Genomic DNA, 24,888 nt, shown 5'->3' on the forward strand with positions numbered 1-24,888 from the left:
CACACACACACACATTTCCAGAACCGCTTGTCCCTTACGGGGTCACGGGGAACCGGAGCCTACCCGGCAACACAGGGCGTAAGGCCAGAGGGGGAAGGGGACGCACCCAGGACGGGACGCCAGTCCGTCACAAGGCACCCCAAGCGGGACTCGAACCCCAGACCCACCGGAGAGTAGGACTGCGGTCCAACCCACTGCGCCACCGCACCCCCATATAGTAGTACAGTAGTAGTCAATAAATGAGGTTATTCATGTTGAATAATTTTTTTTTTTTTTTTTTTCCTCTCTCCCCTCTCTTCTTGTGGCAAACCTTACAGGTAATCTAATCCCTTTCTTTGAAGCTACTGAAGATCTCTTCAACAAACTATTCAAAGATGAAATATTCATGATGTAATGTGTATTCATATGTTAAATGTCCCAGCTGAGAAGCAGTCTGCGTAGTGGCACACGGAAATCAGCACTGGGTTTAGTGTCTGTGCTTATTTAATCTGTCAGCGTGAGATGTCCACGTGATTTTAACTATTTTGACCCATTTAAACATTTCTAAATTGAGCAACTCTGTTTCATAAACCCCTGGAGTTCAACAGTCCATCCATTTGTTTGTGTGTTTTCACGGCGTGTTGTAAATGAGCTTAATTGCGACCGAGGCTATATCGATCGCACCTTCCTGCAAAACGGTATCCTTGCTTCCACCTGTTGATTTTGTCATATTGAACAAAAAAAAATCATGTTTTTGGGAAATGTGGGGGGGTCCCAGTGTGTGTGTGAGTCACGTTGCCCTGTGCGAAGTCCTGCCTGTCTGAAATCCAGTAGCACGCTCAGATACACCATTCTCTTTAAAAGCCTCCCCCCCTAACGTGTCTAGCTGCTATGGGTGTTGAATGTGGCACATTTCCCTTGCGTGGCTCGTAATCTTACCTTTTAAAGAGTTATCACATGCCTATGGGAAAAGTGGTCTCAGTAGGCAGCCCAAAAAGAAGCAGTTATCCTTCTTTTGCAGACACACCGTGCTGCGCTTGCATTGGTATCGATTCCTTGCGCCCTGAGACCTTGAGCGCAGCCGGAGGAAGCCTGATCGCTGTGATTTTGTTGGCTGTTTTTGGAAAGCATCCCATCTTAGTTGGCATTGCCATCTTGGGCTGTTTTTTGTTCCGAGGTGGTGCTCCCGCTGCCCTCGATCCAACATCGAGCACAGTCACGTTGATGCTCAGATTGGCTGTAGGGGCAAAAAATGTAACGCAGAGAGTTACAATGCTGCGTGGCCCTCGCCCAAATTCCCCGAGATCTCGAAGGTTGCGCTCTCCTTGACTTGGAGGGCGGATCAGCCCTGTGATTCTGCAGACTTCCCAGTTCGTACCGGTTGGGTGCCAACAAGTGATGTGACGCGAGAATGGTTTACTAGCAGGTCCTCTTGAAAAGATTCGACCGCCCACCTTGACAACATTAATGGAAATGCGAGGCTTAAAGCACAAGTTTTCTTTCATTTGAAGCAAAATATCTACACCCTGATACCAACCAGACCTGATCACTCCCTACAGTTCTATGATCTTCCACATCTGGCCACTTGGTGGTCCCACACCAAAGGCGTCCAGAATAAAAGTCTCTAGTTTCTTGATTTTGCTTCAAATGTGGTTGAATGGGTTTCCTCTGTCCCTCAAAGCTGCTGAATCCCTTCCATCGTCCAGGAGGAAGGGTATTGAAACACACGTCTTTCAGTCCCATCTCTTAACTGCTCTCTGAATTTGCATCACTCCATCTGTCATTATCGCCTTTGCGTGTCCTGTCACACTGAACTCCGTGTGCAGCTCTGTAACTCCGTTGTCTTGCCTCGGTAGCTTTCTGAAGCATGCTTGGCCTGGCAGGTTCCACTGTGTTTTCAAAGAGGTAGTTTAGACCTGAATGAAGCGTACGTTAACCACACTCTGAAAAGGCTGGGTCACGCTGGATGACACACGCAGACACTTGGCACCGCTGCGTGACAGAGGTCACGGTAAATCCTCATGACCTCGCTCAGTTCCCACTGGCCCGGTGCCCTACTTGTGAGGATCCACCTTTGCGAAGGAGAGCGCTTGGGATGTCAGCTCAGGCTCCTCTGCATGGGCTCAGTGGCAAGGGGACAATTCTGGCTCACGCTGTCCTCTTCTTAGCTGCTGCGTGTGGGTGTCTGCTCCTCAGCTGTGTGGTCGGTGCCAACTGGGACGGACCCCACGGCGTTTGGAGCCAGCGGGCTTTCCAGGCTTTAACTTGTTCTGCCAGGAGTGTGTGAGTAGAGGTAGTGAGGGTGTGTGCTGCAGATTGGTGTGAATGGCTGTCTCTTCCAGAGTGAAAGCAGTCGTGGGTCTTCGGGCTGTAGACGGTCCTCCCGAGGGCGAGTCAACGGATGACTCGTTCCATGCGGTCTTGAGTCCTGCTTCCCAGACTGCGGTGCACATCTGAGCCTCGTTGTGTGCTGACCTGGTAACTGCTGTACCGGCAATGCAACACCTCTAAATGTGGGCAGCAGGTGGCGCAGTGATTGGCGCAACCACCTTTGGACTTTGGGTTTGAGTCCCACTCTCGGCTGTAGCGCCTTTTACTTTTACCCTGAACTGATGTTAGAAAAATGTCCCAGGTCTATAAATGGGCAAATCGGTATTTTAAAGTTGTTGGTCACTTTGGAGAAAAATGTCCGCTAAATGATTGAGCGAACTGGAATGTAAATGGTGCCGGCCCTCCTGCACGACACCATGCAGCTCCGAGTGGCAGCAGCGTGTATCGGTGGTGCCTTCAGCAGTTTGCGTCATAAATCGATTAATGATTTGCCTCTCGCGTTGGGGGATAGACGTCGAAGGCCCCCCGCTGACAAAATCCTCCCGAGTCTTGATTTGAATAAATCTGCATTTTTTTAATTTACTTTTTTAAACACCAAAATCTCTGCCTTGTAGTACTGTGGATAATGGTAATGTAGAGCTTAGAGGTGAACGCTGTAAATACTCAGTGACAAATATTTATACTGCATACTATGTTATCTACAGTACATACCATGCATACAGTATTGTCTATTAACCACTTTTGCAGCTTGTTCTAAGGACATCAGACTATGTATGAGCAATGGAATGTAAGTTACCACTAGCTTCTCAAGGATCAGTGGCTGGTCTTTCTCATATTTTTATTTTTTTTTTTTAATTATGTCTCTATAGACATAATTTGTATTATTAGGTCTGTATGTATATTTGTAATCCATACCTGGATTGATTGATTAATTAGTCCGTTTGTGTTTATGGAGCAGGTGATAGTTTAATGGTTATACCCAAAGGTTGCAGGTTTGAACCCCACCTGTAGCTGTTTTACCCCCGAACAAGGTACTTACCCTGAACTGCTCCAGTAAAATTACCCAGCTGTATAAATGGGTAAATAATTGTGGGTCGATTAACGATATGAATCACTTGAGAGAAAAGTGTCTGCTGAGTGAATCAATGTAAATGTGTTTCCTGTAGTGTGAAACTGAGGCCCATTTGTTGCACCTCAATCTGTGGCCTCACAAGCATATTTTATTTGTTCTATTCATGTCTGTATAATGAAATGACGACAAAGATAAAGCGCGCAAAAGTAATTGGGCATCCATTATAAGTGACCTAAAAAGATGAAATTAAATACAGGTGGTCCCAGACTTCCGATGGTGTTTACATTCCGCGAAACCCATCATAAGGTGAAAATATCGTAAGTCGAAAATGCATTTAATACACCTAACCCACCGAATATCATACCCTAGCACATGTGTGCGATGGCCATTACGGGCTTGCCACCTTCCTGCTGGCCAAGTATCTTGAGTTTCTCCTCGAGAGTAATTGCCCTCCTCTTCTTCTTCCCACCGATGGGCGTTTCGGTGACGGTATGGATGCACAAAACACAACCGCGTGGCGACTGGGAGATGCGGATCGCTGCTGCTGCCCAGCATTACGGGAGAGTATCGCACCGCATGGTTTTTTTTTTTGCCCAGGAAAAAAAAAAATTCAAAATATGGTTTCTACTGAGAGAGGGGTCGCGGTGGCATGGTGGCGCAGTGGGTTTGACCGGGTCCTGCCCTCTGGTGGGTCTGGGGTTCGAGTCCCACTTGGGGTGCCTTGCGATGGACTGGCATCCCATCCTGTGTGTGTCCCCCCTCCCCCTCCAGCCTTGCACCCTGTGTTGCTGGGTTAGGCTCCAGCTCCCCGCAACCCTGCATGGGACAAGCGGTTTCAGGTGATCATGATGTGGATGTGGTTTCTACTGAATGTCTATTGCCAGCTCACCATTGTAAATTCAAAAAATGATAAGTTGAACTATCATAAGTCGAGGAGCATCTGTATGAATGTAGATGGTCTGCATTGTATCTCGTCCGGAATTTAATGGGATTCTGCTACTGAGAGCTGGTGAGAGCTCGGCCAGCCGGACGCGTGTGCGCACGCCCCAGAGGTTTAGCAGGGTCTGTGGGTCTGAAAGCTGGGCGCCTCCGGCGGCACGCGGTCCCGGTCCGAGGCCGTCGGTCCCGTGGCCTTCGAGCAACGCGGGAAGGTTTGGGATTCCAGGAGTCGACTGAAGAGGATTTCAGCTGCTGTAAATAGAAGCACCTGTTCTCCGAGGATTAACAGGAAGCCCTGGTATATTTAGAGGTGGGAGGCGTTCGCTGTGACCTCCTTTAACCACAATGGTACCGTGATTAGGGCGCGTGGCGTCAGAAAGCACTGAACCCGAGGCAAGCGCAACATGTGGGCTGTTATTGTTTTGCGGTTTGCCCCCGTTAAAGGTCATGTGCCGCCACTCTAAGGTACACCAGATGTGTCCCTTCAAAGTGCTTGAATGGGCACCGGACAGATGGATGAATCAACAGGAAAAATCTGTGCATTTCGTTACATTTAGTCCTTTAGCTGATGCTTTTCTCCAAAGTGAATCACAGTGTTAAGGTTGCAATTATTTACTCAGTTATACAGCTGGGTAACTTTACTATAGTAATTTACGGTAAGTACCTTGCTCAAGCGCATTACAGCTGGAGGTGAGACTCAAATCTGCAACCTCTGGATCCAAAGACACTGTAACAGCTACGGTACCAGCTCTTTAGATGTTTAAGTGCAGAAACCGAGGTTCGACACATGGGTACGCTACCATGGTTTCTTTTGGGACTTGAGCCAGCAACCTCCAGCTGTGTGTCCATGAGCCCTCAGATACCTGCCTTCCTTAATTTTAAAAAACCCTCATGTGGTGACAGGGCTGCTGCAGACCCATCTCATTCACTCACACTCACAGATGCGCGCACGCACACGCAGAATGAGTGGCGGGTGAAATATGGGAGACGCAACACAACATACCGTGTAAGTGGAGCTCACAGTGGCACAGCGAGTAGCGCTGCTGTCTCGCAGCGCCTGGGTGGTGCGAGAGGACGTGGGTTCGATCCCCACTCAGTCTGTGTGGAGTTTGCATATTCTCCCCGTGTCTGTGCGGATGCTCCACCAGGTGCTCTGGTTTCCTCCCACACTCCAAAGACATGCTGTTCAGGTACCCCCATAGTGTGTGAGTGACAGACAAAGAGAGTGTGTTCCACTGATGTATGGATGAGTGAACCACTGTAAGTAGTGTATCTAGCAGTGTAAGTCACCTTGGTGAATGAGGTGTGTGGGCTGATAACACTACATAGAGTTCATTGGAAGTCACTTTGGACAAAAGTCTAATAAGTAAATGTAAAGTAGCTGAATCATGACGGCAAAGGCGACTCTTCAAGGGAGTCATATCACTTTGCATACGAGTCACAATGTCTCTTATGAAAGAGCTCTGCTAATCATCATTGTAATATTTGAGTTCATAATCAAAGCGAGACAGAAGCTGGAATAAATAATATTCGGTGCCTGAATTCCAGGTATGTCACTGCACAAAAACCAGAAAGTAATTTAATGTGGCAAAAGAAGCATGATGAAATAGGTGGTATGCGGGTGGTATGCGGTATGTAATGCGGTAAAAACAAACCTCCGGAAGTGGATGGACTCCTGGTTACTGGTGTGGAAAACTGCGCCTAGAGCATCGAATCTGGTGTTCATCGTGGTGCCGCTGTGCGGAACGGTGTGTGTCCGGGGATCGGAGAGTCGGGGGGTGGCCACATTACCTGGAGTAACAAGGACAAGGGTTCTACGATCTTGTCGTCTTCTACTCGTCTCCTGGAGTGCTGGCTCTGCGCTCTTGGGTAACGGCCAGCGGGCGCGAGGCCCTTTTAGTTGAGCGCGGCGAAAACCCGTCCCTGCTGGTGCCCCCCAGTTCCAAGACAAATACCCGCAGATGGGGCTCCGGAGCCACGGCTGGGTCCGTGAAGGACTGGAGACGGTGCGGCCCCGCCCCTTACGCGCCGCTCGATATTGGTCCATCGTGTGGTTTTGCCGGCGTTCCGCCCACGCTCTGTGGATAATTTAGCGTGACCGATCCACTTAGCCGACTCGCCTTTGGACAGAGGGGAGAGCCGCTGGGGAACGGACCGGCTCGGCGCGGGACGTAGCCCAGCCGGGAACCGAACCAAGGCGACGTGGGGGTCGAACCCTTTCGCTGTTAACGTTCTATTTATTTCACTTAACATTTATTCATTTAGTTGGAACCTTTCTCCAAAGTCACGGAAAATGTTAAGCTTCTTAGAGTGATTCACCCATTTATACAGCTGGGTATTTTTTACTCTATCAATTCAGGGTAAGTACCCAGATCAGGGCTACTTCAGCAGGAGGTTGGATTTGACACCATGCTGCCTGTCACTTGATATGTTGCTATTTAATACGACTTATTAATTGAGCAGACCCTTGCGTCCAAAGCGGCGCACAACTCGGACGTACACCCCTAACCCTGAGAGAGAGAGAGAGAGAGAGAGAGAGAGAGACACACACACAGAGTTATGGAAACAAGTCACTTTGCCTGATGCCACTTTTGCTGGTGCACATTTCACCCGTAGCTGCATTTCCGCACTCGGTAGGAGATGGAAAGACGATCGCGGCAGATGGCGTGCCGCCGATTTACGGGGCCGTTAGGGGATCGGGAGAGAAACGTGTCCGAAAAAGACGGGTTTCGAGACCGTCCTCGAATGCGGGATAGAGCAGCCGTGTTCTCGGACGTGTGCGTTCTTACCGTTAGTGTTTTTATTACTGTATTACAGCGTTGGGTGAGTGTCGGCATTTCTGAGCGGCAGTTTCAGCAGTGACGGGACCTCCGCCGCCGTATCGTGGGACGAATTTCTTGACGGATACGAGGAAAGCGCTCGCGCGCGTCTACCGGCGAAGGACCGAAGGACGCGGTCACGGGGGAGCGGGTGATCTCCTCTCCCGCTGGGGTTTCTCGTTCACACACAACGGATCTTTGTCTACCCCGTATTGTTCTCTCAGGCGTCCCCAGCCCCCTCACCTATGGTCCCGCGCACGGACGAGCACGTGTTTCCAGCAGCTTTCGGATTCGGGGGGGTCGTCGCTCTCGCGATCTGGCAATCTGGCGAGGAGCGTTACGCGCCCGTATCCGGGCCGTCCCGCGTATTTATAGCAGGGCCCATGCGACGCTAACAAAGCCTTTCTTTGTTTGTCCCGCTAAACGCCGTGCCCTTAAATATCCCTGCGGCGAAGAGCGACAGTCGGGCGTTTATTTTCGCCGGCCTCCCCAAGTGCGGCTCATCGCCGTACCCCCAGCGGCACGCGCTCAAACTCGGGGGCGCCCCGCCCAGGCGAAAGTGCCAAGCTGCTGAGGGCCGTTGCGTCCACGTCGGGGTTAAAAGTGCGTTTGCGCCCGTCGGCCTGCCTCGCTCGTGTTGACGCGACGCTTCGGCGGTCGGGGCACGTCGGCCGACGAGGAGCGGCTCTAGCGACCGGACGCTCTGCGGCTTCATTAGAAACGGCGGCGCGCTGCACCGTGCTGGAAACGACCGTCCTCTCAGCAGCCCAGATGGCAGGGACAGACACGGTTGAGGGCTGGTCTTCCACAGGTATCCGGAGTAATCCCTTTAACAAGGAATCAGGCCACGGGGCTTACAGACACACACAAACACACGCTCCGTGTCCCTTTGAGTGCTCGCAAACCCTCGGATTGGTTTTCCCCCACACCGCTCCGCCAGAGTGTGTGCGCCTACCTCTGCTTTTACCTCGATTCATTTGGCGGATGCTTTTTCCGCCAAAGCGACTTGCTTATCTCGCCGTAAGGAGAGGTGCACTTTTACTAACAGGTGCAGATGTGCAGCTCTCCAAGTGCAATCAGTGTAATAGCAGAGTTTTTGTCAACATGTAATACATTGTATATGGAACTGATTTTTCTAAAACGATAATATAATAAAAGTTTATGGAGCAGATCTGAGATCGGGGAGAAGTGGCTCCAAAGAAGACGTTTTGAGACCCTTCTTGAATGTTGAGAGGGATTCAGCAGTTCTGAGTGACAGAGGGAGGTCTTTCCATCACATTGCAGCTGGAACTGACGACCTTTGTGCTTTCTGTTTTGGACTTCTTGCGAGTGGGATCACCAAGTGGCCAGACGTGGAAGATCATGGCACTCTTGCTGGGTTGTAGGGAGTGATCGGGTCCTGTTGGTGTCACGGTGCAGATCCTCCGCTTGTAACGAAGGGAAAGTTGTGCTTTGATTTGGGACTTGAGACATTTCCATTAATGTTGTCATGGCGAGCGGTTGGATCTTTTCAACGGGACCTGCTAGTAAACCACTCTCGTGTCACATCGCTTGTTGGCACCCAACTGGTTCGAACCGGAAAGGCTGTGGTGATCGCGGGGCTGATCCTGCCCTCCAAGTCAAGGAAAGGAGAGTGCAACCTTCGAGATCTCGGAGAACTTGGATGCGAGCCACGCAACATTGTAACTCTACGTTACATTTTTTGCCCCCAAGCCAATTTGTTTGAGCTTCTATGTGACGGTGGAGAAGCCGGGCAGTCTGGTTGGGCTGTAGCAAATAGTCAGGTCCTGCAGGTATTGTGGAACTCATGCACTGATGGTTCGCGTTCCATAACCAGTGTTGAATTTGTTACGGACAACTACAGGATGGCAATGGGGAGAGACGGTAAGGGGAATACGTGGGAACGCTTTGACAGGTCAAACGCAAGTCGTGGAGCAGCGTTCTGTATTATCTGGAGAAGGTGAGGCTATAAGACCAGATAGGAAAGAGTTGCTGTTGATGGGATATCGCTGTGGTCTGGACCAGAAGCTCCACAGAGTGCATTTTGATGGTCATTATTAGGGGTAGCTGGTAGCATAGTGATCAGAGCTGGGTCATGGGTTCAAATCCCACCTCCAGCTGTAGCACTCTAGGGGAAGGTGCTTGGGAGGGATTGTTTGTGTAAGATGTCAATTAGAAAAAAATCTTTGATTTTTACATCATCCACTACCAGAGTACACTCATAAGGTACACGCATGGATTTAGTTGGATTGTTGGGGATGGGTGTGGGGGGACCCGTGGAGTCCCAGTCCCGTTTTTGCTCTTCCCCATCTTTTCCAGCAGGAACTTTCTCCTTTTGGTGGGTGCCGCTCGTTAAAGGAAGCCATTGTTGGAGTCTTGTTGGGTGGTGGAGAGACAGAAAATGCCTTTGTTGGGTACAGCTCAGCGGTGGAGGGGAGGACGCCTCGCCGTGCGGCACACAGGAGGTCATTGTGCCTGATGCATCCTGGGATCCTGCAGAGAATCCCACTTGCGCAGGAGCCAATGAATAACGAAAAGGTGGGCGAAATCAGAAACTTTTCTAACCCGATGCACGGTGCAGAGCGGCGTAGATGATGACCTGGAGAATCGAGCGAGTCAAATGAGTCAAATTGTCGCCAAGCGTGTGGCAGCTCCTATGTGGTCCAACCACTTCCTATGAAGGAGAAGTAGGAAGTTGCCATGCTGTTGGAATTGCATCGTGTGAAATCTTGGGTTTTTTAAAAGCCAACCAGTAGGTGGGAAACTTGGTGATCTCCCCGAGCTTTTTCCCGTTCTAGGCTTCTCGCTGGGCGGCTGTTAACGAAGCGCCCGGCCTCGCTCTCAGCGCCGCTGCAGATGCCGGAGGAGGGTGCGATCTGGTGTCGAGGGGCCTGACCTCACAGTGAAGTAGGAGCGTGACATCTGGTCGTGTGCTCTAATCGCAACAGACAGAGATGGAGCACCAAGAGCCAAGGCAGGTTACACTGTGTCCTCCTGAGTCTCTTCTGCCCCAAGGTCACCACGGGTCTTGGTAAATATGCCCGAAATGGACAGAAAGTTCTCAGACAGAGCCTAAGGGGCCAGTGCTTGTTCTGATCGCTCAGTAAAATTACCCATCTGTATAAATGCATAAACAATTGCAGGTAACTTGCCATTGTGAGCGGCTTTGGAGAAAATCAAGCTAAATAAATGTAAATTTTGTCTTCTTTTACTTATCTACCCCCCCCCCCATCAAGCAATGTGTCTTGTGACAGCAGACTGAGCCACACTGAACAGGGCAGCAAGAATTTCCATGTAAGGATTTGATCTTCTCAGTCAGTAGTGTAGGATGGAGCGATCGTCTGGATTTTTCTTAGACGAGAGGAGATTGGACTGTTTTGCACTGCAGGAAGGCATTACTGAGCTCGGCGCGGATTTACGTGCCCATTGTGGGCCCCTTATGGCTCTTATGAGCAAATGTTAGGAGTGATGTTAGGGCAGCAGGTGGCGTAGTGGTTAGAGGAGTCGCCTCGCAGTCGGAGGACCCAGGATCACACCCCACTCCTGTCGTCGTACCTCAGTCGGGTGCGGTCACGTGTGGGCTGTAGTGTTTTGGATACTTTTATTTGGGGGGCACAAGAAACACATGAAGGGGTATCTGGTTTCACACACTTTGTCCTCCTTCATTCACAGCAGTTCATGGAGCTTTATTTAAACGAACAGTAATCTCGAATTGTAGCAGCCGTTCTTTAGCCCATTCCAACACTTTTACAGGGACGTCTACGTAAGCGTTAAGCTTCTTACTATGATTTGCCTATTTAAACAGCTAGGTAATTTTTACTGTACCAGTTCAGGGTAAGTACCTTGATCCAGGGGTGCTACAGCAGAGAGTGGAATACAAAGCTGGGTCCTTCAAGTCCATAGGTGGCAGCTGAAACCGCTACGCCACCTTCTGGCCCAGTTATGTAGCTATGTGCTTGAGGTATACAGTGATGTACAGTACTCTAGTACACCAGTTACGCATCGCTGGTGGAAGTGGGATGGAAACCTCGCGCGGGGCTCTTCGTGGAAAGTTATCCAACGCGGTGCCGTGTGACCGGGGCGCGGTAAGGAGCAGTAGAACGCAATCTGCTGATGTGTCGATTCCTTTCCATGGATCTGCATTCCGGTCAAACAAGTGCCTCTTCGGCGAACAATTTGGACCAATTAGGCGTGACGTAAAATGATGGAAAGCGGCATCGCCTCGCCATTGTGCCCGGCTGAATGCGGCACGGAAACGCAATGGGTTCTGTCAGCTGTGACAAAGGGGCTTTGTGTCCTGGAAAAATGAGCGGGAGGCGGGGGACCCGCTATCTTTCGTGACGGAAAGGCCCGCAGTTTTAATTTGCCGCAGATTTGATTCTGGGAAGATTTACACGCTCCTCTCCGCGCCCGTGAGCCGTCCCCGTGTTCCCGGCTGTTAATCTCCGCCGCGACGCCGCCGTCGCTTGCCCGGCAAACGTGGGAATGATGGAGATCAGGAGAAGCAGGTGTGCGAGCCGCTTCCCACGGGTCTCCCCGATAGCCTCGCGCTCGTCCTTTAATGCACTAATAATAACGGCGGGAATGTTAATAATTACACCGACCGATGGCGGCGGCTCGTTTGGGAGATGCTCCTAAACGGTAGGCCGGGCTTCACGGAAATGGAGGGAAATGAAGCGGTTTCTTTCTTTCGGATTCATTTCCTCGCAGGTCAGGTATTGGTTTGAGGTTGAGTTTTGAGGAACGCCGTTGCTCGTTTTCGCTCGTTCTCCGTAGGGCGAACGCTGTCTCTGGGGAGGGGGCAACGAGAGATGGTGGGGCGCGCTCTCTAATTGTCGTCTCGCAGCCAGGAGGAAGTGTTTCCGGCTCCGGTGCCGTGGAGCCTGTTTATTTTGCCACGCTGATTGAGGTGTTCGGGGAGGTGGCTGCTCTGTTCCGTCAACAGGCGCCGCGGAGCTGCTCGCTGGAGCACCGGACCGCCCTTCTGCCCCCTTCTCGGCTTCCGGCAGGAAGAGGCGTAGGAACGGTCGCGACTGCCTCCCGCGCATGGAAACGCGTCGGCCTCGCAGATGCGGCTCCGAGATAAAAATCTGCAACAATGGCGTGCGGGGGATGGGGCGGCAGGTTCGGAAAGCCCCGCGACATGGCCTAAGGGTGCGTGAGGTCACGGGGAGAAGGCTCGCCTCTGTTGCTGCTGTATGTGACGGCCAGTTCGCGCACTTCGCTCATCGGTTGGTTCAGCGCCTGCCTGTTTCGCACCAGTTTCTTCAAGGCTCTGGGTCCTAACCCTACAAACGCAACTGAAAGCGCAAGCGTGTTCGTAACTGGATCGGTTCTTAAGTCCCGCCACTGCGCCGCGATGGATAGAAGCTTAATAATACGAACGTCTAGGCTTTAAAAGCCGCCGTTGTTGATTTAAAAGTCGCTTTATTCCTTTATTCCATTTCCGTCAGTCACCTGTCCTGTACAGGGTCACCGTGTTCTTGAAACGTAGGCGTGAAGATGGGAACATTGCGAGTGGGGCGCCGTTCCGTTGCGGCAGTTTTCTTGGTGGGGTCGTAAGCATCTCGCCACTTTCAGTTTTGCTTTATTCTCAGTGCCATAAATAAATGACATAGAAATTTCTTTCGTTATTATTGATTTATTCTTTCGGTATGTGTTCTGTAAAAATCTTGAGCATAGCTGCAGTATGACAAAAAAATACATAGATTTTTAACATCTTTGTTAAGTTTGCATTGATACATCGGGATTAAAACTAGTTTAACATGATGGGATATTAACATACATAAGGGGGCACGGTGGAGCAGCGGGTTTGGCCTGCTCCTGCTCTCTGGTGGGTCTGGGGTTCAAGTCCGCTTGGGGTGCCTTGCGATGGACTGGCATCCTGTCCTGGGTGTGTCCCCTCCCCCTCCATTTACATTTACAGTTATTAATTTAGCAGATGCTTTTGTCCAAAGCGACGTAGATCTCAGCAAAAGTACAATTTATGCATTACATTGAAAGAAGGAGGCATAGCTGCAGACATGAAAGTCTCAAGCAAACCTAGTTTGTTCCCTGCCACTTGATGCATCGAGGTTCATCATTCAAGTAGGTGCATAAGACACAGGATAGACAAATCCCGATACCCACACCAATTTTTTTCTTAATATTATAAGATACACAAATGAGCAGTACAATACCAGAGTAATGGCTGAATAAAGGTTGTATGTGGGGATGCTTCTGGAGTTACGATGCGTGAACGGTTACGCCATAGGTGATCTGAAGAGATCTTGGGCGAAGTGGATCTGGAAAAGGTGGGTTTCCAGACCCTTCTTGAAAACAGAGTTTCCGCAGTTCTGAGTGACAGGGGAAGGTCATTCCGCCGCATCGGACAGAGAACCTCCGAGCTCTGCCTTTCGTGCGCGGGACCACCAAGCGAATAGAAGTAGATGAGCGAAGGGGCCTGGCTGGGGTGTACCGGTTGATCGAGTCCTGTAAATAGCCGGGAGCAGTTCTCTTGATGCATTTGTACACAGTGACCGGGGTTTTGAATTTGATACGGGCAGCTATAGGAAGCCAGTGCAGAGAGATGAGTAGAGGAGATACATGGGAGCGCTTTGGCAAATCAAACACAATCCAGCCTTGCGCCCTCTCTTGCCGGGTTAGGCTCCGGCTCGCCGCGACCCCACTTGGGACAAGCAGTTTCAGTCTGTGTGTGTGTGTGTGTGTGTGTGTGTGTGTGTGTGATTAACATACAGATGGTGTGCCGATTCACGCCGTTAACATCCGCAGTGTTCCTTACCTTGTTATTGCTTACCAACACTCACGAACACCAGGCACAGGCTGTAAACATCACGGAAGGAAATCGAATGAATTTTTCCCACATTCCTACTCTGTTTGGCTGCGTTTTACTGCCAACTAACGACTGAAAGTGGAAACACATATTTGAAAATGGACAAGCAAAGGAAATGCAGTTAAAAATGAATAAATGGGAAAGTGTTGGTCTGGGAATTTGTACCTGGAGCGATTGTAACGTGAGGATCCAATATGTAGGTATATTGTGGAAGCTTTATGTGCGAGTGCTCCTCGGTAGAGCTCTTCCCCACGCTTTCCTCACACATACACAATCTAGCTGGTGCTCTAACTGGTTGCACATGTTGTCTGGCATGGAGAGGCCTTGCGTGTTACGGGTCTCGCTGGAGAGAATCCATAAGGCGCGTGTTAAGGGGACTGATGAAGTCTCGTGAAATTGAAGCGGCGGGGGGATGCGCTGTACGGCAGGGCGGCCTTTTGCGCTGAGATCTGTGTTTTCTCCGACTGCGCTTGTCCCGCATCACCCCAGCTGCAATACCCACCCCCCCCCCCCCCGAAGCATTAAAATTCCGCTTGGGTTCCTGTGGCCTTCCTGAGAATCCTCCGAGTAGCCGATGGGCCCGCGCAGGTGCAGAGTGTGTTCCTCTCTTCTCTTTTCCCAGTAAAAGAGGTACGCAGCGTCCTGATGCGTTTCCTCTACGGGCTCCATGCGAGGCCTAGGGGTTAGTGGCACTTGTCTAGTGTGTGCCCAGAGCTTGGGATAGGCCAACTCACCGCAGGATTAAAGATCCCCAGCGCTTGGATGTGGCACATCTCCTGAGACCCTAGGAGAAATGGTGATGTTATACTGTGAGCAACTGCCCGTGAGTGTCTGTCTGTCTGTTTTCCTCAGTAATGGCTAAGACTGGGGGTCCAACTAGAGTAGGAACCGGAACTTTGGTCACTTGGAAAGAAAGTGAAAAGTGATCTGGTGAGGAGGTAATTTTTTGGCTGAGGACCAAAGACTCCTGTTCCCCAGTGGCTCTTCATCACCTTGGGTACCATGGACTTCCATCACGTTCCCTCCAGCTCTGACTCCTTCACCTGACAGACGGGGGAAGACTCCAGGTTCCTCGCAGAGCCTTTCGGTGCCAGGGAATGCGGAGCTGGGTGCGAGGTGGGCAACGGGGAGGGGGGGGGAGGCCACAAACGTCTTTGTCTAGAATCCATCCAGGAAAAGGTCCATCAGGAAATTTGGAGGAAACACTACTTTTTAATAAAAATGTACTACAAATGAGTAATGGGGACGGCTGGATGCGTATTCTTTCCAGCTGCTGCCTTTGGACCCAAAGGTTGCAGGTTCAAGTCCCACCTCCAGCTGTAGTACCCTTGAGCGAGGTACTTACCTTAAATTGCATTTTGTACGTGTACGGATCGCTATATTTAGGATCTGACGTTCTTCTCCTCCCCGTTTACTCTGATAGCTCATCTATCAGTGTGTGGCTACGGAATGTCTTCATCAGCCGTCTTTTCTGGGATAATTTTAGAATCGTTATAACTTCAAAATGCCTCTCGGCGCAGACGTGCCCTTGTGCTGGAATGTTCTCGGGCGCTAGGTGCCGCGAATAAATAGCGATGCCTGATTCCAGAGGGACTGAGATCTAAGTGCAGCGACATTCCTTCATGTTCTTAAGGTGAGATGTTGGCCGAGTTTTAAATAGCGCGCCGATGGAATGAACATCGTTAGGAAATGTCATTTTAATAAGTGTTTGTTGCTTTGGTCATGGGTTCTTTGCCGCGATGCTTGAAAGGCTTGAGAAGATCCGGATCCACACTGCTGCGGTGTTGTTAGCGGGTGTGTGCTGACGGTGCAGCTGCTTGTGTTCCATTTTATGATAATTTTCTGGGAAGTTTCCTTCCTGCTGGTGGGATCTGGTCGGGAAAGAGAGGTGTGCTGCAGGAGAATCCGACGCTGTGGGCGTAGAGGGTCCGTGGAGAACCTGGGCTTTGGCTCCGCAGTGGGACTCCGGCTGTTGAGCGGGGGTCCTTACGTCGGCACTTGGCGCTCTCTCCGTGTGTCTTTGCCAGTGGGGTCGGACAGCATGCCGGTCCCTCTGTGGTGCTGCGGTGCACATTTGCGGGATGCGCACAATGGAATACTCGGCCTCTCGGTGGGCGGTCTGGTTTATTCATTTATGGGTAGCATTATTTACAGTTCAAATTGTTGTACAGTCCCACCAACAGGTGGCGTACTGGTTAGAGCTACCGCCTTGCACTTGGAGAATCCAGGTTTGAGTCCCACCGCCTGCAACTGTACCCTTAAGGTAGTTACCCTGAATTGATACAGTAAAAACTACCCAGCTGTATACATGAGAAAATCACTGTGGATCACTTCGTATAAAAAAGTGACAAATGTAATTGTACAGTCCCAAGAAAAATGTGTTGGGGGCATCTTCAGTACATTGTACAAGAGGCCTGATTAAAAAAAAAACATCTCTGAGAAAAGGTGACAGTTCAGTGTAGATTCACCATGTGCCTGAATCACCTCCATCACACACCTGTCTCAGTTGTCATGTTGTCCTGTGACAGTTCGGCTGACGGAAGGGCACTCCGGTGCTCATCACAGCGCCGCGCCGCACGCCGCCCATGGCTGCTCTCATATCCGCTCTCTACTGAGCTGATCGAGGGATCGACTCTCCTTCTCCTTAGCCGCTTTCCAGGAACTTGACATTTATTCACTTAGCAGACGCTTTCCTCCAGCATACGACTCGGGGAAAATAAAAGTGCAGACGGACAGCAGCTGTATCACATTTGTGTCACAAATTTTTGTTCGGTGGCGCTCGCTTTGGGCCTTACCTGCATTGTTTATTCATTTATTTTCTCCAAAGCATCTCACAGCATTGACATTTTGCATCTTTTCATTCAGCTGATACTTTCATCCAAGGCAGCTTAAAATGATGAGCTGGTTACAGTGATTTATTCCGTTGGGTTATTTCGTCAAGAGTACTGCGGCATGAGGTGGGATTCGAACCTGCAAGATCTGAACCCGAAGTCAGCAGCTGTAACCACTGTGCTACCTGCTTCTGGGTATTCGTGTTTGGAATGATTCATACATTGTTACAGGGAGGTATTTTTTTTACTGGAGCACTTCAGGGCACCTTGATCTGCGGTTAGGGTTGTGGTGTAATCATGACTTCTCCGCAAGAAGAAGATGGTCCTTTGTGGTTCCTGACAATGATTCTCCTTGTATGTATGACAAATACAGTTTTATGTGCAAGTGTTGCAGATTTCGAATTATAAATGCCATCAAACAGTGTGTTTTCCACCTTTGTGTGTTTCCCATTTCACGGTTTCAGAAACCTTCAAGCAGCCAAAAGCCAGCTTCCATGTCGGAGAGCAACAAACCTCTCCCGCGAGCTCCGTCCCATCGAGTTGCTTCTGCTCTTCGTTGTTTACTTTCCGCACACTTCTTCTCCCGGTCTGCTTCTCCATCTCCGGTCAGCTGAGCGGGTTCGAAGACAGAGCCTCTTTTCTTTGTGCCCGTTTTCATCGACACCCCCGACGTGGAGGGGAAACCCAACTCTGGTTTGGCACTAAGGGAGCTCAGTGATACCAGAGAAGTCTCCCAGAGGTGCTGCCTGGGGTGCGTCCGCATCCTTGGCCACGTGTTCGGCATGCCGTGCGGCGCCTCCCCTCGCCACCATTAACCGCACCAGCTGGACGCACCAGAGAGCAAAACGGTGCAAAGCGACAGGATGGAGGGATTTCAAAAGGCTGTTGGGAGGGATGTCAAAACGCTTTCTCGTCCCACGACACCTTCATGGTTTCCCTTAGTGTCCTGGAGGTCGTCTTGGTTTTATTTCAGATTTTTAACTTAAATTTTGTTTCAGATTGTACTGGTTTCCATGTCGACCATGAGAAGGAGCTTGGTAATGTCGGTTCCAGGTTGTCCTCCAGTTGTGGCGTATTCGGCCTTCAACCACAGGGAGTTACGCCATCCCATTAACGCCGCTGTACTGTTGAGTCCCGACATTCGGTCATAACGTCTAAGGGCGAGCGCTTCGTCTGCTGCACGGTACCATCGGCTGATCGCCCTGCTCACGGAACCCAGAACTCCTCTCATTTGGCTCTCAGGGTATCTAGTAGCAACTGCGTTTTGTTTACAAAACTTGCGAATCTGTGATTCTCTTCCACATATTTTTTTTTTATTTAAAGTGGCTGGCAAGCGGCTGGCAAGCAAAAAGTGAGTGTTCATTATTCATAATTCTTACGCAAGGCAACTGGATGATATTGGGTAATATAATATGATACTGACTACGGTATTTGTAAAACGCTGAATTTCATTTTATAATTGCTGTACTTTTTTTTTTTTTTTTTTTTAAAAAGTATTTTAACATGACTAATGTGTGAAATGGGGGGAAAAAAAAAAAAGCCTTGTCCAACGCAGCATTCATGCATGTTAATTGTTTATATTCTTATGTCCCACAGCAGGAGTGGGATGTGAACCAAGGACCTTTGAGTGGGAGACAGACGATCTAACCCCTACGCCACCTGCTGGCCCCGAAGTGGGCAGTTTAAGACACTTCCACGCCTACTTCTTTGCTTCTTTGACTGTTCCATAGGAAATGAAGGGTCACTGTATTTACAGCTGGCCTGTTAAACTGTTGTTTTGAGGTTCAGGAGACTGGCCAGAGTTTCCTGTGTTTGCCCTCTGTTTGCCGTCTCTCTGACAACAAAAATGCCACTGGGCTCGATTCTCACCAGCGTCACGTCGAAGCCCCAAAACAAATTCGAGCTCTACTGCTCCGTGAAAGAGCTCCGCTGCACGGGGCAGCCCGCGTCAAAACGCACCGTGTGTGACGCACGGCTTCTGCGACAGCTCCCGCTTAATCCCGTTGTCTTGATCGAGGGATTATTGGGTGCTGAACGGTGCTTCTCAGGGAAGATGAGAACCTGCTGTGTCAGAACTGACCCAAGGCAGCAGCCGGACACTGGGTTTGCTGCTGGACCGCAGAGTCCCGAGCCCTTCCCCCAGTGGTCAAAGCCTCAGGACCGCCCCACGTCTTGCTAACAAGCGTGCGGTGAAATGGGTCTTACTGGGCGTATTTGTGTCTGCCCACATCTGCACATGTGCGTGCCATGAGTACATCCTTTCTTGAAGGGAGCTGCCCCTGGGAGTACCACTGGACAGCACGTAATTATTTATGAGCAAAAACATCAGCCTTTTTTTTTTTTTTTAAATTAGGGGTAAACTCGAGCACTGGCCTGCTTTGAAGACCCATCTCACTCACGCACAGAATCAAACCTGGTTCTCCTGAGAATGGACTGGTGGATGGATGGATGGATAGGACAGCTATAGCAATAACTGCATAGGTAGTTGAGTAGATGGAGAGCTAGATAGATGCATAGACAGATAGAGATGTAGAGGTAGATATAGAGGTATGGGTACCTAGAGATGGCTGGATACTGATAGATACAGCGAAGGATGGATGGATGGATGGATACTTTATGTATCCTAAAGGAAGCTGCACAGGGCTACAGTAGCGCACAAACAAGGCGTGACACTGCAGTGACACTGGAATAGGTGAATACCGCACCCAGACAAGCACAGAAGGGTGCAGATAGACTGCAAACAGTAGACAAACTTAAAGCAGCACTGGCAGCTCAACCGCGGGTCCGTTGCCGGAGAGTCAAAGTGCACATGATCGCTGAAAGAGAGCCCGTCGAAGTGCTGCTGTGCCTGCGAGACAGATGAAAGGGCCGAGAAGCTGCTGGCCCGTTTCCGGAGTCATAGATGGATTAAAAAGCAGCAGACGTAAACGTTAAGATGGGGACCGCAACGCTCGAGTGTGTGCAGCCCTCAGGCTGGTCCGTGTTCTAGTTGCCCTCTCCTTCCCCAGCGCGGACTGTGTCGCCGAGATGCCTCGTCTGAACAGAGGCCACGTGTCGCGCCATCACGACCGCCTTGCCTTTATGGGGCAGCAGGTGGCGTAGTGGTTCGGGCTGTCGCCTTGAGCGGAGGATTCCAGGTTCGAATCCCACCTCCTGCTGTAGTGCCCTTGATCCGGGTACTTACCCTGTACGAATGAATAAGTCGTGGGTAGCTCAACGCTGTAGGTCGGCTAAATAAATGGGAATGTAGATGCAGTAACAGAAGTGACATCTTTACCCCGCGTGCTGTCCGAGTCGCACGTGTCACGTTGCAGCAGCACTAACCTCGTGAATGACCCTCCTGTACATTGAGCCTCTCAAACATTTCCATTGAACCTTGGCTTTGAACCAAGGTGTGGGTCTACCTTCTTGCACCCTTCCTCTTCCCGTGACTCTTTGGAGCTTCTCATTAGATTAGTGGGCGGCGCTAAGAGTCCGAGCTGTTCCGTCGCACGTGGCGTCCTCGTTTTGCAAGCTTTGCCATTCCCCGTTTGCTTGGGACTAGAGGCTGGAAATCGTTTCCTCTGCTGACTGAGAAGGAGAGTATTTGCTGTGTGTGTGTGTGTGTGTGTGTGTGTGTGTGTGTGTGTGTGTGTGTGAGAGAGGTGATGGTGAACATCAGAGCGCAGATTATGTTCCCAAATTACTTTATCGCCATACCCGTAGTCTTTTTTTCCTCGTTGAAGAGCTCACCATCACAGTGGCGTGCGGAACGAGGTGTTTCTCAGCTGCACATGCGTGTGTTTGCGTCGCTCTGTTCGTGCTCCTCACGTTTGTTTGAACGCGCTAATGGTGTGCTGTAAAAACGAATAAATAAAACAAGGGTGTGCTTTAACGACCTCCTTCTCTTTGTGTGCCCCCAGGTGCCCCTGGTTGACGCAGGCCATCTCCCCCGCCATCCCCCTCTACAATGGACTCGTCTTTCTCTTTGTGTTGGCCAACTTCAGCATGGCTACCTTCATGGACCCCGGCATGTTCCCCAGAGGTCAGTGAGGTCGCCCTCCATCCCCGGCTCTCGGTTGTCGTCTTGCCGCCTTTTCTCTTCGTTTCGGGCTGCCGCCCTCTTTAGCCGCGTTCCCTTAGCAGACGTGAGCATGCGCTCACTCTCCGGCTCATCCCCGCTGGGGACCTGCACTATTTGTGAGGTGACATCGTACCCCAGGAGTGGAACAGGGCTGGACTTCTCATTGTCCACAGAGCACTCTGATCATTAAGAATAACTTCTCATTCATTCGTACATTATTCTTCCACCACCAGTAAGCGCGTATCCAGTTGAGGGTCACAGGGGTTCAGAGTCTATCCAGGAATCATAGGGTGTGAGGCAGGGGACACCCTGGACAGGACACCAGTCAATAACAGGGCAGTCACACAAGCAAGCACGCACAAACAGGAATTATGTGGAAACATGAGCTTCTAATTATGCCGACACACACCGCGCCCTCTACATCTTCGTCAGCGGGGTGCGGTCATTGCATCTCTCACACGTATTGGATGTATCTCGTCATCTCCTCGAAGCAACACTCCCCACCACCCGTAATATCCATTTTCTGCCTACGCGGACCTGGTTGTCATGGAGACCGTGGCACCTGGGAGAGGTTCGGAGAGGAGACAAGCGGTGACTCAGCCCGGACACCGGCAGCCATGATGACCTACAGTGACATTTCTTTCAACTTGTGCCTCTGTGTGGCCCCTTTTTGAGGGCAGAGAGGGGTGGCGGTGATGAAAATGGCCTCTCTGCGAGGGACCTCTGTGATGACTAATCGGACAGAGATCCATTAGCATGCGCCCACTTACTCATCCCCTACGATCTGCACTAAACTGCCTTTAAACTTCCGTTTAAACGGTGACCTTTGGGTGCCCTTCGTTTCCGTATGTTCTTTAGACATCACTGTAGAATGTCAGCTCTCACGCTCAGTGCTTCACCGGTGCTCCAGGGGTCCAGGGTTCCATCAGCCATCGTGGGTGGTTGTCTGGAGGAGCATCATCACTGATGCTCGCTTCCAAAAGAATGATGTTAGCAGAAGTGTGTGTGTTTGTGTGTTGGTAGCTGCAGCAGGATCAGGAGGTTTCTGTTCAAACTGTAGTGACTGTGATGCTGGTGATCCCTGGATCTCATGTGCACTGAGGCAACAGGTGCAAAATGACCTCTCGACACCCCGTTCCACACCGGTGCCACCTTGGGGTGACTGGAAGCCCAGTGTGTGCAGCCTGCTCTGGGAATCAGATTTTAAGAGGCTTTATGATCGTGTCGGGGGAAGTAGAGAACGTGGTTTCGCTACTTGTAATGTTGCGCAGAGCTTCTTGTGAAAAGCCTCTCCGAGTCCCCCGACCGATTTGTGACTTGTCGCCACGGCAGCCGATGAGGACGAGGACAAGGACGACGACTTCCGCGCACCCCTCTACAAGAACGTCGAGATCAAGGGCATCCAGGTGCGCATGAAGTGGTGCGCCACCTGCCACTTCTACAGACCACCGCGCTGCTCCCACTGCAGTGTGTGTGACAACTGTGTGGAGGTGAGAGATCGGGGGGTACACACACACACACACACACACACACACACACACACACACACACACACACTCACATACATTTAAGTTTGTAGTGCTCAGTTGCTGGATAATTTACATGCGATTGCTGGATTCATGTTAAACAAAGTAAACGTAAATGATAGGAGTATAAAGGCCTGACTGAAAATGCGCACGCACTGTCTGAAGCTGCTTGTCCCGAACGGGGTCGTGACGAACCGGAGCCTAACCCAGCAACACAGGGTGTAAGGCTGGAGGGGGAGGGGACACACCCAGGACAGGACGCCAGCCCATCGCAAGGTACCCCAAGTGGGACTCGAACCCCAGACCCACCAGAGAGCAGGCGCAGGCCAAACCCACAGCGCCACCGCACCCCGCCGAAAATGATTATTATTAAATAAAATCTTTGTATAACTAATGAGGAGAAGGGGTTAGTGACACACCGAACTGTCCACTGATGCAGACAACGGCGAAACAAGCTCTAGAACAAGAACATGGTACAAGTGTCAGCTCAGTCTTCACAGCACCGATGGCTCACGGCGCTCCTGCCTGAGCAGCGAACAGCTCCGAACTCGGGGGGGGCGCCAGCGATATTCCCACATACTCCATATTCCCACGGTGGCACTAACACCAATGGGCGTTGGGCTCGCTCTCTAGCTACCAGTGTGACGGACGCGCTGACCTGCACCCCCAGCCCCTCCTGTGAACGCAGCAGTGTTGCCTTGCTCATCCTCCTGCTTGTCATCCCCCTGCAGGACTTCGACCACCACTGCCCCTGGGTGAACAACTGCATCGGGAGGCGCAACTACCGCTACTTCTTCCTGTTCCTGCTCTCTCTCAGCGCCCACATGGTGGGCGTTTTCTCCTTCGGCCTGCTCTTCGTGCTCCACCATGTGGAGCGGCTGGGCGCCCTGCACACCACCGTCACGTATCCTTCCGGCCCCCCGGTCCCTCCGTTCCACCGGAGACCCCCTGCACAGCCTCATGGTCTGGGTCCGGCACCGCTCGTGTTGTGCCGGTTCAAAATGAAAAGCACGTCTTCTGTCGTTGACAGGTGGCCATCGCTCAGGTTATCACTTCATCAAATCTGCTCTGCCCATCTCATACTGTCACTCATGGGCCGTTAACACCTTATTACGTGGAAAAGGACGGAATCTCTCACATTCCGCCAAGTTAGCCTCTGCACCACGGTACCTGTAGGACCTGATCGCTCCCTACACTCCAGCAGGAGCGCTCTGCTCCTCCACCTCTGACCGCCTGGTGGTCTCGCTCACAAGAGGTCCCAAGTCAGAAGTCTCTAGGTTCTCCCTTGTGGTGTAACGAACTCCCTCTGCCATTCAGAACTGCTGAATCCCTCCCGATACCCGATAATTGTCTCAATGGCATCTCGTTCAAACCCACTTTTCTTCTGATCTCTTGACAGCCCCGCAAATTTGCATCACACCCTCTGTCACAATCACCTCTGTGTTCCGTGCCAATTATATATGCTTCTAGTGAATAAATATAGATCTGACATCTGAGACGTCAGAGAGAATTCTGGTCAAGAGCACAGGGATGTTCTGTGAAGGTCCCAGTGACCAGAGTTGAGAACCAGAGAGCCCTGCAATGCTGTGAACATGTGGGAGTGTTGCTTCGGGGGTCCCTCAGGGCCAGCCGCCTCCTCATGGTCGTTCTAGTGGCGACTGAACTACGCTCAGAAGGCTCCTTGACTGCCGCGCCCCAGTTTGGTGGTGATGTGCATCGCAGGCCTTTTCTTCATTCCTGTCGTGGGGCTCACCGGGTTCCACATGGTCCTGGTAGCACGAGGGCGCACCACCAACGAGCAGGTGAGGACGGATTGAGCTCTGACCCCCGATGATGTGTGACGGCACGCTCTTCTGTGTTTCCGGGGGATCGTTTTGTCAGTGTGTCCCAGAAGAGCTGCTCTCTGTCACGTGTCAAGCAAATGATGGTAAGCGTGTGAGTCACGTTCACAGCGGTATGCTGATGTTGCCTGCATCGTTCCGTAGGTGACCGGGAAGTTCCGCGGGGGGGTCAACCCTTTCACGCGCGGTTGCTGTGGCAACGTCGAATACGTCCTATGCAGCCCCCTGGCTCCTAGGTAAGTGCGCATTTTCGCAGCGGGTGCTCGGCAGGGACTGATGGGAGGTGGCGCACATCTTGAGCTCGTCTACGAGCGGTCGCGGGGGGCCGTCATAATCCGCCGTGGTCCACGGGGGGCTGCGCGCCCTGTGTTTTTGGGTTGTAGGAACAGGTCCCGTGGGAGAGCAGATGGGCGCTAATCTCCCAGCACAACAATGGCCCGGAGAGTGTGGTGAACGCGCAGCTCGTTCGTCGCCGCTGGGCTTTATGGGCCACGTCACAGCTGTTGCTGACTCTTAAACAGTCCTTTGTGAGCTGCGGTCAGGGGTCGTCAAAGAAGGACGTTCTTGTCCTCGCAGAAAAAGTGCCCTGTAAAATGTTCGCCGTCGTACCCGGTCACTGGAACTGCCACGGCACCCTGCGTGTTTACGGATACAG

At 51.2% G+C, this 24,888-nt stretch overlaps 1 protein-coding gene across 1 annotated transcript in view; it reads left to right on the forward strand.

Annotated features, from left to right (window-relative positions):
* Positions 1-24,888, forward strand: part of zdhhc8b (zDHHC palmitoyltransferase 8b) — a 73,760-nt gene that overhangs the window by 42,014 nt on the left and 6,858 nt on the right. Inside the window, exons 2-6 of the mRNA XM_029257056.1 lie at positions 20,706-20,827; positions 22,199-22,356; positions 23,124-23,296; positions 24,092-24,194; positions 24,378-24,469. Coding sequence (XP_029112889.1) covers positions 20,706-20,827; positions 22,199-22,356; positions 23,124-23,296; positions 24,092-24,194; positions 24,378-24,469 — 648 coding nt within the window. The remainder of the gene's footprint in view (positions 1-20,705; positions 20,828-22,198; positions 22,357-23,123; positions 23,297-24,091; positions 24,195-24,377; positions 24,470-24,888) is intronic.

This window comes from Scleropages formosus, chromosome 12 (assembly GCF_900964775.1).
Source record: "Scleropages formosus chromosome 12, fSclFor1.1, whole genome shotgun sequence".
NCBI lineage: Eukaryota > Metazoa > Chordata > Actinopteri > Osteoglossiformes > Osteoglossidae > Scleropages > Scleropages formosus.